Here is a 13,135-nt window from a genome sequence, read left to right as displayed (position 1 = left end):
CTGTGGAGGAAGTCCCTCAAGGTATGATGGGAAAAGGGTTTTATTCCCCTAACTTTCTTATCCCAAAAGCCAAGGGAGGTCTCAGACCTATCCTGGACTTGCATCGCCTCAACAGATATCTCAAGAGGCTGAAGTTTTGCATGGTCTCCCTAGCCTCCATCATCCCTTCATTGGATCCAGGGGACTGGTAAGCCACTCTTGACTTGAGATGCTTACTTCCAGCTCTCAATCTTCCCCAGTCACAGATTGCTCCGGTTCATGGTGGACCAGCACCATGATCAGTTCATGGCGCTACCTTTCGGCTTTTCATACACCTCACGGGTCTTCACATTGTGCATGGCCGTGGTGGCCACTTACCTGAGATATTGGGGGGGTGCAGCTCTACCCTTATCTCGACAACTGGTTCATCAGAGGCTGGTCACAAGCTCAGGTTTAGTGTAGCCTCAGTCTGTTACTGGCCACCTGCCAGCATCTGGGCCTGCTAGTGAACAACCAGAAGTCAACTCTGTCCCCGGTCCAGTGGATAGTGTTTATAGGTGCGGTCCTTGACTCCACCTAGGCCAGGGCCTTCCTCCTGGAGCCCAGGTTTTGAGCCACAACAGACCTCATCTCACATGTTCGGACCCACCCTCTCATGACTGCCAGGACATGCCTCAAACTACTGGGCCACCTGGCAGCCTGCTTTTATGTTGTCCTGCATGCGCGTCTGTCTCAGACCACTGCAGTCATGACTAGGATCGGTCTATGCCCCTGGCAGACACAGCTTGTATCGTGTGGTGTCAATCCCACCACTCATCGTGTCATCCCTGACTTGGTGAACAGACCCTTGGTTGGTATTGAGAGGAATACCCTTCGAAGGACCATCCCCCTTGGTGATGCTAGTCTCCCACATATCAGATTTGGGGTAAGGAGCCCACCTCAACGATATCGGTACACAAGGGCTCTGGACACAGGGGAAATGCTTCCTCCATATAAATGTCAGGGAACTCAAGGCAATGCATTTGGCTTGTCAGATGTTCCTTCCCTACCGGATAGGCAGAACGGTCCAAGTTCTAATGGACAACACCGTCGCGATGTTTTACATCAACAAGCAAGGCGGAGCCTGTTCATCAGCCTTCTGCCAAGAAGTTTGCTTATGAGACTTTTGTATGCAGAATGATATTCAGATCGTGGCCTCACGTTTCCTGGGTGCCAGGAACACCTTAACGGAACTCCTCAGTAGGTCCTTTTCATCTCATCACGAGTGGTCATTCCAGTGAGAGGTTGTTAGCAGGATTTTCCAAAGGGACTCCCAATGGACCTGTTTGCGTCCAGACAGAACAGGAAGTGCCACCAGTTCTGCTCCATCCACAGGCTTGTCAGAGTCTCCCTGCCTTTCTGCTCTCATGGGCGGGGACGCTGCTGTACACCTTCCCTCTGATACCATTGGTTCACAGGGTCCTGTTGAAGATCAAATGGGACAGGGCAAATGTAAAACTGATAGCCTCGGCATGGCTGCAACATCTCTGATTCGGCACCCTGCTGGAGATCTCAGTAGCAACCCCCCTGGAATTGCCACCCTGGCCAGACCACCTGTCTTGAGACCAAGGCTGTTTGCTGCATCTGGACCTAGCATCCCTGCACCTGCCAGCATGGCTGCTGCATGGCTGAACACAGAGGAGCAGGCTTGCTCAGCACAAGTCCAGCAGGTTCTGATGGGCAGCAGAAAACCTTCCACCAGAGCAACATACCTGGCCAAGTGGAAGAGGTTTTCCTATTTGGCTTTGAGCCAAAATCTCTTCCCTTACCAAGCCTCGATTCAGCATCTCAAGCACCAGAGCCTAGCCCCGTCATCACTGAGAGTTCATCTGGTAGCTATTTCAGCCTTCCATCCACTGATCCAAGGTAAATCAGTCTTTTCTCATGGCATGACGATCGGGTTCTTAAAGAGGCTTTAACCTCAAGTTAGGGACCCTATCCCTCTGTAGGAACCTGAACCTAGTCTTATCAGGGCTCACAGGATCCCCATTCAGATCTTTGTCTGTTTGGTCCCTGCTGCTCCTCTCTAGGAAGTTCTCCTTCATGCTAAGGGATCGCCACCAGGAAGGTTTTCCAAGATTAGGGCACTCACCTCGGAACCTCCATACTCAGTGTTTTATAAGGATAAGATCCAACTACGACCCCAACACGCCTTCTTGCCAAGGATGATGTCACAGTTCCATAATAACCAGGACATATTCCTTCCAGTTTTCTTTCCAAAGCCGCATGGGTTCAGAGAAGAGCGAAGGTTACATACCCTGGATGTTAGACGAGCCTTAGTCTTCTACAGTGAGAGAACTAAAAATCAACTCAGCTCTTCGTTGTGGTAGCGGATAGGATGAAAGGTCTGTCAGTCTCCTCCCAGAGGATCCCCTCATGGATAACTGCCTGCATCAAGTTCTGTTATGAGCAACCAAAGGTGCCTCCATCAAACAGCTCACTGTACCAGGGCAGCCTTCCTGGTGTAGGTACTGATCCAGGACACCTTTTTTTCAGTCCATACCTTCGCATCCCACTACGCTACAACCCAGCAGGCCCGGGACGACACCAGCTTTGGCAGAGCAGTGCTGCAAATGGCATATTCATGAACTCCAAGCCCACTTTCAGAGATACTGCTTGTGAGTCACCTCATATGGAATGGACACTCGAAGAAGAAAAAACGTTTACTGACCTTCCGTAATGATTGTTCTTTGAAAAGCGTTGCTCATGTCCATTCCATGACCTGCTTTCCATTCCCGCTGTTGGAGTTGACAGCAAGAAGGTACTGAGGGGGGACGCAGGGCCAGTGGCGCCTTATATACTGCAGCATAAATGCGGGGATTCCAGAGGGCCCTACTGATACCACTAAGGCAAAAAGCCTAGGGTAGCTGTGCACAGGGGCGCGCACACCTAACATGGAATGGACACGTGCACGATAGCTCAAAGAACAACAGTTATGGAAGGTCAGTAACCATTTTTTTCCTTGGTCGGTTTGCAAATTCTGGCTGTGCTACATTAGTTCCTGTTCAAAAGGGTTTACTCTGGGCAGCATTACAGCTAGTCCATGTTTGTTTGTTTGTTTTGTTTTTAAATGACCTTTCATGTTTTGTAGAGATGAGACCGTGTGTTGGCTCAGTCTGACCCTGGAACCATGTGATTTCTAAAACTCATGCAATAATTAAGTTTTTTGTGCTGAAAGAGTGTGTGGGTTTTTTTTTTTTTTTTAAATCTAAGCTGCATGAAGACATCTTCCTTTAGATAGCTTGTGACTGGTGCTTTTATCACTCCCTTTCTTGCTTAGGACAGTGTGACTAGCCTGCGCTTCACTAGGGATCATGCATATTCCGGGATGCAGCGGAATGTCGGAATTAGCATAAATCTAACTCGTCTAAAGCTTTGACCTGAGAACGGAGGATTCCCCAAAAACAGCTACTCTGTACAAAATATTTCGAGGCAGAACATAGTGCAGGCTGTTTGTCTAGCACCTGTAGTTTTTGCTTTGGTAATTGGAACCGTGCTTTACGTATGCCCTCGGCACTCTTGGCTGTGGGCTGTATGACTTGAACTGTGCTGTGCCACCGCAGATAGTCTCGCTTTAACTAGCGTTTTAATTTAATTTTATAGTAGAGAAATTAGGTCTGCTTACTTGCCCCCCTACCTATGTGTCCATGCACACAATTTCTTCTCTCCTACACTGGTTTTGGGTTTAACAAGTCTAACGAGGGTGTAGTTCTAGGGCAATGCCTGGTGCAAATCCCATAATGCACCTGCCTATGCTACAGTGAGGACTCAGAATAGAACAGGGTCACAGCAAGACCTGTCCCCATCCCATGCCTTCTGATGACTGATACATCCCTTGGGAGCTCTACTGAATGGGGCAACTGCTGGATTACTCAGAGAAATGGGGGGGGGGAAATGACGACGAATGAAAGTGCTGTTCTGTCCCTCTCCGTGCACTCATCCGAAGGCAGGATGTGGACAATGGAATAACTGTCAGGCCTGTGACATCTATACGGCACAGGCTGTGGCCATCACAACGTACACACAGCTGCTTGTGCAGAACACACAAGCTCTTTAAAGCAGGCAGTGATGCATCCCAAAAATATGAATGAGGTAAATGTACATGACACCAGAGACTCCCTATGCTGCTTCTAGCAGGGCGCTATGTACTGAGGCATATGGGCAACAATCCCAAAACTGTTAGGGCATGCTGCATGTTCCCAGAACAGGATCCCTAGTGTGGATGAAACACTGTTGCCATTTTCACTCACATCATCACAGGCCATGATGATACACTTCTCTAGTGCAGGTACAGCAGGGGTGAGCTATGTATTAAAATACACAGATGTGTGAGACCCTTTGCAAAATATCTGCATGTTGTTTCAATGAGACCCTACCCTAGCCTGATTTTTTTTTTTAATTTCCTTTTTAGACTTATGGATTACGTTTTCCTTTATCTCACATGGATGCACTGAAGCAAATCTGGAGAAGCGATACTGTTGTTGTTAGGGAACTGAACCTTATGTCAGATGCAGAGAAAGAAAACCTTGTGTTATCACTCTGGGCTGAATGTCTCATTGAAGTAATCTGAATCTTCCAAAAAAAAAATCAGCCATGATCCTGGAGACTAACACTTCATCCTGACAAAGGACCATCTGATTCCCATGGAGCTGCCTTCTTGCATTGACAGCTAAGGAAAAAAGTGTATATTGTAATATTTAGTGCTGTATTTTTTTAAAAAGGTTTCACAATCACCCTCTTCTGCATGTGTAGGGAAATCTAACTCAAGGGGGCTTTTAAGGGTGTGAAGACTTAAGTTATGCAGAGGGATACAGTAGGTGTAGCCGGAAGGAGCAGACTCAGTCAAACATCACAGCAACTGCAGGAGGAGCAATGAAGCCTACATTTAATCAAACTTCACTATATAAAGTTAAAATTCTTGTAAAAGCCCTTCATGCTTAAATATGTGTCGTCCTGGAAGGAGTGGGCCTGTCTCACTCCTGCTAAAACCAATAGGACTATTTTAATATGAACTTCTTAGCCCACCACACAAGAATTACACGGGGATATTAAATGTCAGGTTTTATTGATTAGGTGTCACCCAACTAATGCCTCGGGGGAATTGTGCCTTCACCTACTATTGCCTTAAGGACTCAGGCAAAGGCAATGTAGGTTTGGTGTTGCAGTACACAGTTTTAGGCACCGAAGAGTAGGATTTACACAAGCCACCAAACAAAGGCAGGGGAAAGAGGTGTGGCTTGATCTCCACCCCTCAAAGTGAATTAGGTGGTGGTGCTGTCCTCTGACTTGACTTGCTCAGTAGCTGGAGCACTCCCCAAACTTGTCTCTCTAGTGTATTCAGGTGTGACTCTGACTCTCCTTCAGTCTCGCCCATGGAAGTTGCCCCTCTTTGTGTGATGGGATTAAAGTTGCTTTACAGACACATGCAGGTGGAAATGCAGACGCGCCCCCCCCAGGGTGAGGGCTCGATCCACTAAGGGATTTAGGTGCCTATGTGACTGAATGGGACTCATTCAATAAGAAACAGGGCCACTGCAAAGAGAGTCTAATAAAATTGTTGTGTTGCACTCCTCCGCTATTTGCCATATTCAACAAATTGGGGTGACAATCTCAGCCCAGTTACTTTTTATATATACAAACCAATTTTAATGTCAGTTTTGCTTAGTAAACAAGGTGTGTGACTCACTTTGTCTAATCTTTGTGTTCAAAGTGGAGTAAATATTTCACTAGGCAGTAGAAGCTGAAAATTAAGACCACTGAGTTTTGGGTGGGGCTGGGGCCTCTGTGGATGCTTCCTTCCTTGGTAGCTCACAGTGAGCTTCTCACATACCCATCTTAGTTTTGCACACCCCCCGCCCCGTTCATGTCCAAGAGCAGTACACACCATGACTGCCCCCCGCTTACCCAACATACTGAGGTTTGCGCTAACTGTCCTTGATACAATCATGTTTTTTTTTTTTGGCTGATCAGGTTTGGTCTCACCCTTATTAATGTGTAAAGAGGTCATGGGTATAGTACCAGGTTGAAAGCTAGTTGTTGGCTAAAATCGCAGCGATTCGAGGTGTTTTGCTAATTTTTACATCCAGTGATAGTCAACTACACTGCTTACAGCATTGGAGGGAGCAAACATTCTAGCCTGACGTTTTTACAATATGCCTAAGCACGAAGATAGATCTCCCTGTCTTGTGCAGCATAGTGGCGGTAGACAAATGTGAAGTACCGCTGTTAGTTATCTAGAAGGGTGACTATCCAAACAAAAATATACCAGATTGTTATAAGCTGAGCACCCCACAGGCAAATGATCATGTAACATCACTAACCCCATTTCAAGCCAATAGTTGTCTTTCCTGTCAGCATGTAATTTGTCTTGTAACTCACTATTTGAAGAGGGGCTCTGTTTGTGGGAAAAGGCGACAGGACTATTTTAGGCAAGTAATTTGTGGTAAAGCAGGCAGGCTAACCTGTTTTCACCACTCTGGGGGCAGTGAACCTGCCTGCAAAGAGGTAAGTACAAAAACATTCATTCTGATTGGTGTCCCGCTCCTGAGACAAGAACACTGTCAGTCCATGAAAAACAGAACTAATTTTGTTTTCTTCTTCTTCTCCACCCTCTTGGGTGATGGGAGGTAGGGTTGATGCAACCAGCTATTCACCCCTTTTTAAAAAAGATAACATGCTAAGCAACTGTGACTTTTTAGGAAATATGAGTTATCTAAGACCCATCACCACAAGCTAAAGCTAAAACAAAAACACCTTCCACCAAAGAAGTGACTACATTTCAGGGATGGATGAAGCACTTAAAACAGTGCTGTAAAATTTTAAAGGTAGCATCTCTGATGGAATTTAGCTAGACATATCTATTCATGCGAGAAATGCCATTAATTTTAGCGTGCTATCCCTCTAACATTGAATATCCAGTACCATTTTATGCAGCACTTGACTATTCCTGGCATATCTCCTACATGCAGGTACAGTACTCTGAAAGGGTGTCACAAAAATGAGAGTCAAAGGTAAACATGTGCACATCCTGTTGTAATAGTCATTCCTGTGCAGTAAGAATGAAACAATGCTTGCATTTTATTTCATTTAAATATGAAGATTTTTAATCCACGGGGATAGAAGTGTGTGTACATATGCCCTTTCTTATAACTGGTTGTGTCTGCTTTTGGGAAGAAAGTCACTTTAGTGATTTTTTGTCTTAGTTAAAAACAAAATTATTGCATTTACACAGTGCTAAAGGATCCCCCAGAAGTTTTATACAATTAACATATTCATGCTTTACATTCACCAGATTATATAATACTGATACACCAGCTGTGATCTACTCCATGGTTTGAGGGAAGAGAGATTTTACACAGGCTTTTTACATTACAACCAGAAATCACAAGTCATATTTAAAATGTATATTGACAGACTTACAAAGAAAAATCTACACAAATATAAGTGCTTTAGTTGGAAAAAATAAGAGACCTACTCACACACTGTAAAACAGCAAATAAGTGCAAGTAGGTACAGGTATTCAAAATATATAATTCTAGAATTCTCTCTCATACAAAAATAGACTTCCACCTTTTCACTCTGCTGTGGCAAAAATTTGACTTTTTTTGGCTTTAGGATAAGAAATTTAAGACTGAATGTAACACAAAACAGCTATAGGAAACTACACTTTTTCAGTTTTTGGTTTTAGCTAATCTTTCTTTCATATTTAATAATCAAGACAAAAACACAGGAGCCCGAGAACACACCTTCCACAGAACTGCGTTTTGGAAGATGGGAAGACACTACTTCTGGGGAAACTTCATACTGTAAATTTTAAACACTTTTCTCCATTTCAGGTTGACAACTCTAAGGGGGCTCCATGGATTGGTTTATTCTTTAACCCCCCTGAATACACTTTTCCCTCAGAAATGAAATGCAAGTATGTTTATTAACTATAATAAAAGGTTGCATAGCATTGTGATTTCACTGAAAATTGTGCTTCTGGAAGTCCCCAGCATTTTCAGGGCTTTTCCTAAAGAATGAGCAATTGCTTCAGCTGAGGTACACAATGCTGATCAGCCTCAAGAGCGTTAGCATGCCTCAGGTTGCTCTTGTAACGTAACCTCGCCAAAGCAAAGGTAGAGGTGGTATTAGTTTGCACCGTTACCAAACAAATTCACCTTGTATGTATACTTTTGAATACACTGTGAGTCTAAACCCAAAATGTATTGCATTCATTTAACCTCTAAACTCAGCACGTCCTTCTGGCTATCTAGCCTTATCTAATATATATATTTGCATTCTCAGGTAAGTGGCACATATCACACTCTACCTCTATATGAAAGCCCACTTTCTACCCAAACTCATGAGTTGGCAACTGCTGGTTGGAGATAGAAAAAGTCCCCCGAATCCAAAGAGTTGTTATGATTTAATGCAATACTTCTTAAGACAAGGGCCTAATCATAGCTTCAGGTGGACAATAATGTTGCTTTCCTCACTTTATCGTTGTATCTCATAGGACTAGTCTGGAATTCCAGTCCTTGGTTTCTCTTGCTACAGTACAATTTAGTCTGCTCTCAAGAGAGACTTTTTGTGATAAAATTTGATCCTAAAAACACCAGAGCTGAAAAACTAATGCATTGAGCATCTCCTTCAACTTTTGAGGAGAAAGGAAAGCCCTAACAGTTGACACAGGAGAAGCTATTTAAAAATAAACTGCAAAGTTTTTGCTACTGCATCATCTTTGCCTTCATTTAATTTTAAGGATAAAAATTAAACAGGACTAGCGAATGGTATAGGAGCATAGGCTTAAATAGTGCCTTATGAAGAGGAAGACCTCAATGTGGAGTCATGCGTGAATTTTAGAAAAAACATTGCATTAACCTGACCTCTCTCATGTGCAAAATTCAGTTGTTTTGGAGTCAGTGTCTAACAGGAAGAAGTAGAGTGGACTTGCTGAGTGACATTCCAGTGGCATGTGACTTCAGTAGTTCCTTCTCAAAGTGTTCATAACCCACTTAGGTCCATATTCCCAGTGGTTTTGCTCATAGTATTTCAATGTCCCATTTCTGTGAGAGTTCATGCTCCAGGGGCTGATTTACAATTATGTGGTTCTTGTCATAATAATTTCCTCCTAAAATAGAAATTCATTAAGGCAAGGTTAATTATTAATGTAGCATATTTATAAACAAAACCAATAGACTTTGTTCAACGGGGAGTATATATTGTACATTGAAAACTGACAGTAGAAATTCAAGTGGAACCACCACATCTCTATAAATACAGGAAACTCATTCAGACTTTTGAAGTTTTAAAGTGAGTGACATCTTGAAAAATAGACTTTTTCCTAAAGCAATCAAAAGCTGTAGGAGAGTTTGGAGGCTGGTAGGGGTTTTAGAGGAGGAGAGGTTTACTGTCACTGGAAGTGCAGCACGGCTTCACTGGGCAAGTCACTTATTCATCTGTGGAATGGCTACAGTACGTAGCATGTGGCCTATGGCATAGAGGTGCTGTGTCTTAATGAAATGTTCTTAAAGAGCAGACGCTTTCCATCTCCCTCTCTTGGATTTATCTGCTCTGAAGTCTCTAAGCTTCTGTCTACTTCAAATGCCTCTACTTGACAACTCCACCCCATCTCGTCTACTCTCTCTGTCATCATTTCTTCCCCATCGCTTTAAGCTGGTACCCTCAATCTTCATTTGCCCCCTCACCCCACACTTCTTTCCAGTGTCATTCCATCTCCCGCCTCCAGAGTCAAGCTCTTTGAGTGCCTGATTTTTTCACCTCAGTCCCCTCACTGAGAACTGCTCCAGTGGAGTGGAGAAGGCAGAGTTCAAAGGTTACATACAACCTCTTCGTGACTAAGGTTCTCTTCTCCATACTCATTCTCCTCCATGTCTCTGCTGCCTTTGCACTCCTGACTCCTCCTCACCTTGCTGATTGTATCTTATAACCTTTCCTGGACAGCATAAATCACTAAAATACTAAGAGGTGGAATAGACAACTGCAGCAGGCACATCCTATACACGCACAGCCATGTACTTCCAACAGTACATTTTCAAGTACTTAAAACTAGCCAGATAAACAGTCTCAAGCAAAGGTGCTGCCACCACTTCCCTTTGGAAATCACTAGAGCCTAATCATTTCCCCTCGTATTTGGTCTAAATTTCACTCCCTTTATTCCACTTCCTAATGCTGTTTTCCTGTATTGTCTTCTCTGAACTCTGTCTCCCCTTGTGGTAGTAAATTTCTTGCATTCTAGCACTCGGAAATGAATGTTAAGATTTTCAGCTGCCAATTCCATGCATATTACCCCCAAATAAGAGCTACACAATTGCCAGAGAGAAAGCGCTCTCTGTTTTATTATTTCCCTTAAAATAAGGACTATACCCTGAACTGGATTCCTAGCCTCAAGTGCATCTCTGTGCTCAGGAAAAGCTTTTTTGCCAGGGTGCATGAAGGGACTGTAGAACTGAAAAGGGGCTCTCAGCCATTCCCTTAAATGCATTTCAACTTCTTGCAACTGGCAGATCCAGAGCTACTGCTACAAATACCAGCACACTTTAAATGTGTATAATGCCACAGTCCTGAGCCCAGGGTTATCCTCTCCCACCAGATGCAATCACCTTACCTGCAAGCTTCTGAGTCCCTAAATACCGATTTCTGTTTCCTATTTGATTTCAGGCAGCATAGCTGATTCCTGTGTTGGAGCTATCGTGCATTTTGCATTAATAGGTCACAAACTTCAAATATAGAAGAGTTAAATACTCCTAGGACCTGCTATTTGTAGCTACATATTACATTTATTTTAAGACACCAAAGAATATAGTATTCAGCCATTATATTTTTCCTGTATCATCCTGGTCACTTCAATATTAGATCCTGTATTAAATAAAGCTGCACAGGTTTAAACAATTTCAGCATTGATCCTGGGGAACAGACACTGCTTTTTAAAGTGGCTGATTTTGTACTTTGTCACTCTATTGCTAAAGGAGACAATTTTGTATTTAGGATCAAGCTACTCACAACAAAATTCTTAGGAGCCAGAATTACTCTTAATTTAACCTCTACAGGGTGGTAATCTTTTACTGGTGCTGATACATTTTTCATTGTGTTAGTAAGGTTAGTTGCAAGAATCAAGAAGGTTTAATCTCTAACAGTGGGGGTCAGTAAACTTTTAAATGAAGTGAACTCTATTTTAAAAACAAAGATGGTCTTGGACATTTTCTCTCCCATTTACAATTGTGCAAACCACTTCCTGCATTTGTGAATGCAGAACACCCCTCTGGTAGCTACAGCAATTGCTTACATGGAGAAGGATTAGCAGAGTAATGTAATTTTAGCTCTTTTAATGCATCTCAGCATATATAATTGAAACGAAAAGGAGCCAGCACTATTTTATCAGCTTGCTCTCCATTGACCATGGTTAGAGAATCACTCTATCATTATCCAGGGTTACTACACAATATGCAGGGCTTGAGAAATTCTGCTTTCTAAACAGAAATGCTCCCTTTTAGTTGCACTTCCTCCAACACAGTTCTTCCCAGCCCACCAAGAATTAGATGTAGAATCCAGGTTGCTTGACTCAGTTCTATGTGCCAAACACAATCCTGAAAAATTTAAGAGCAAATAATCTGCCCTCCTGAGGGACTGTGTAGCAGATTTAGGGTCTACACGCACTGTTTTAAAGTACATGGGAATAAGATCTGGCTCTTTATGCTGATCATAGTTGAAAGTGAGACTCTACCACACATACTAGAAAGATTCAGCATACAGAAGCCACTAGATACAAAGCTGGTTTTACACAGGGCAACTTGGTAGGTAGGTGGGTATTTTATGTTATTAGGTGTTTTTCACTGTACCAAAACAGGGTTGTGGTAAAGTGGGATGGGAGTTCTGCTATTTTTTTAGGACATAAAATTGCTATTCATCTTATACCAATGCTGCTTCCAAACATGGTATTTCTCACCCTCCATCTTTCTGCACTACCTGAAGTAAAACTGGTAAGTGGCTGGTCAAACAGCTGGGATCAGCTACAAGGAGCAGTGTGGGAAAAAATGTGTGTTTTTCTACAGTAATGTTTTTTTCTAAATTAATCTGCAATGTAGTCTTCAAAATGTTCCCCTTAGTAAATGTTAGTCGTGAAGTGGAAACCAGTGAACGTTACCAAGATTTAGGGAGTTATGGAATAGCATGACTGTGCTTTTCTGTCTCATACACATAACAGTTTCAAAGTGATCGGCAAAAATATATAGTTGTGGATTGGAATAACTCTCACCTCACCCAACAGAATAAACAGGCCATTGTATTTAATATTGTGAGAGCTGGTTGAGGGTACAGACAACTGGAACATCCCAGCCAGCCACAGCTGAATACAGCAAAAGCATGTGAGCTCTTTATTACCTTTGACATCGAGAATCAGTTGATCACTGAGATACGAACTGATAGTTCCATCCTTATTGAGCCTCCACTTCTGCCTAGCCTTTCCATGTTCTGTCCACAGCGCTACTTTAGCTCCAGGCACGTCTCTGCCACTGGCGACATCAAGACACGCATCGTTAGCCTAAGAGATTTTGAGAATAAAAAAAAAAAAAGAAAATCTGGTAATTATGACCACGCCACCTCAAAAGAAAAATGACATCTCACACACTGACTCCTCAGAATAAAAGTGCTGTAATGAGTAACAGACCTCTCCACTATGCTATGAGCAGATTACATTCACCACACTCATGACTATAGCTTGTTCACTGGGTAGATTAGCATACATTATTCCTGACATTTCTAAAGGTAAATAAACACAGTCTTATTTTAATTAAGTAGAACTTTATGCAAGAAAAAGAAAACCTCAAGCAATTCTTTAATCCTTCCTTTGCCGGTCACTTTTAAATATCTGAGGGCCTTTTTCGGTACACGTATACAGTCAGCAAAACGCAAGCTTCTCAACCCAGGCTGAAAGACTTGGGCTAGTGGGGCTTGTGCTAGCCCTCTAAAAACAGCTGTGTAGACCTAGTGCTTTGGGCTGGAGCTGGGGCTCTGAGGTCTGGGGAAGGAGTGGGCTTCACAGTCCAACCCACAACTTCAAAGCACTGTCTACACAGTTATTTTTAGAGCTCTAGTATGAGCCCTGCTATCCCAGTCT

At 43.1% G+C, this 13,135-nt stretch overlaps 2 protein-coding genes across 4 annotated transcripts in view; one reads left to right on the top strand and one right to left on the bottom strand.

The window, feature by feature from the left end:
* Window positions 1-5,836, top strand: part of RIOX2 (ribosomal oxygenase 2) — a 33,304-nt gene extending 27,468 nt beyond the window's left edge. The window contains exon 10 of one of the 2 annotated variants that reach the window (XM_067546263.1): window positions 4,430-5,836. In XM_067546263.1, the coding sequence (XP_067402364.1) occupies window positions 4,430-4,588 (159 nt within the window). In that variant the 3' untranslated portion in view covers window positions 4,589-5,836. Of the gene's footprint in view, window positions 1-3,298; window positions 4,187-4,429 lie in introns of those variants that run through there. The other variant, XM_067546264.1, reaches the window with a different exon arrangement.
* Window positions 5,837-6,599: 763 nt separating this feature from the next.
* The window catches only part of CRYBG3 (crystallin beta-gamma domain containing 3), a 122,232-nt gene continuing 115,696 nt past the window's right edge, over window positions 6,600-13,135 (bottom strand). The window contains exons 21-22 of one of the 2 annotated variants that reach the window (XM_067546259.1): window positions 12,400-12,559; window positions 6,600-9,130 (exon numbers count right to left, since the gene is read on the bottom strand). In XM_067546259.1, coding sequence (XP_067402360.1) covers window positions 9,042-9,130; window positions 12,400-12,559 — 249 coding nt within the window. In that variant the 3' untranslated portion in view covers window positions 6,600-9,041. Of the gene's footprint in view, window positions 9,131-11,313; window positions 12,560-13,135 lie in introns of those variants that run through there. The other variant, XM_067546258.1, reaches the window with a different exon arrangement.

This window comes from Emydura macquarii, unplaced genomic scaffold, assembly GCF_026122565.2.
Source record: "Emydura macquarii macquarii isolate MOO-44397 ecotype Brisbane River unplaced genomic scaffold, CSIRO-AGI_Emac_v2 contig_1119, whole genome shotgun sequence".
NCBI lineage: Eukaryota > Metazoa > Chordata > Testudines > Chelidae > Emydura > Emydura macquarii.
The sequence above is the reverse complement of the archived record's forward strand: the minus strand, read 5'-3'. Positions and strand labels throughout refer to the sequence as shown.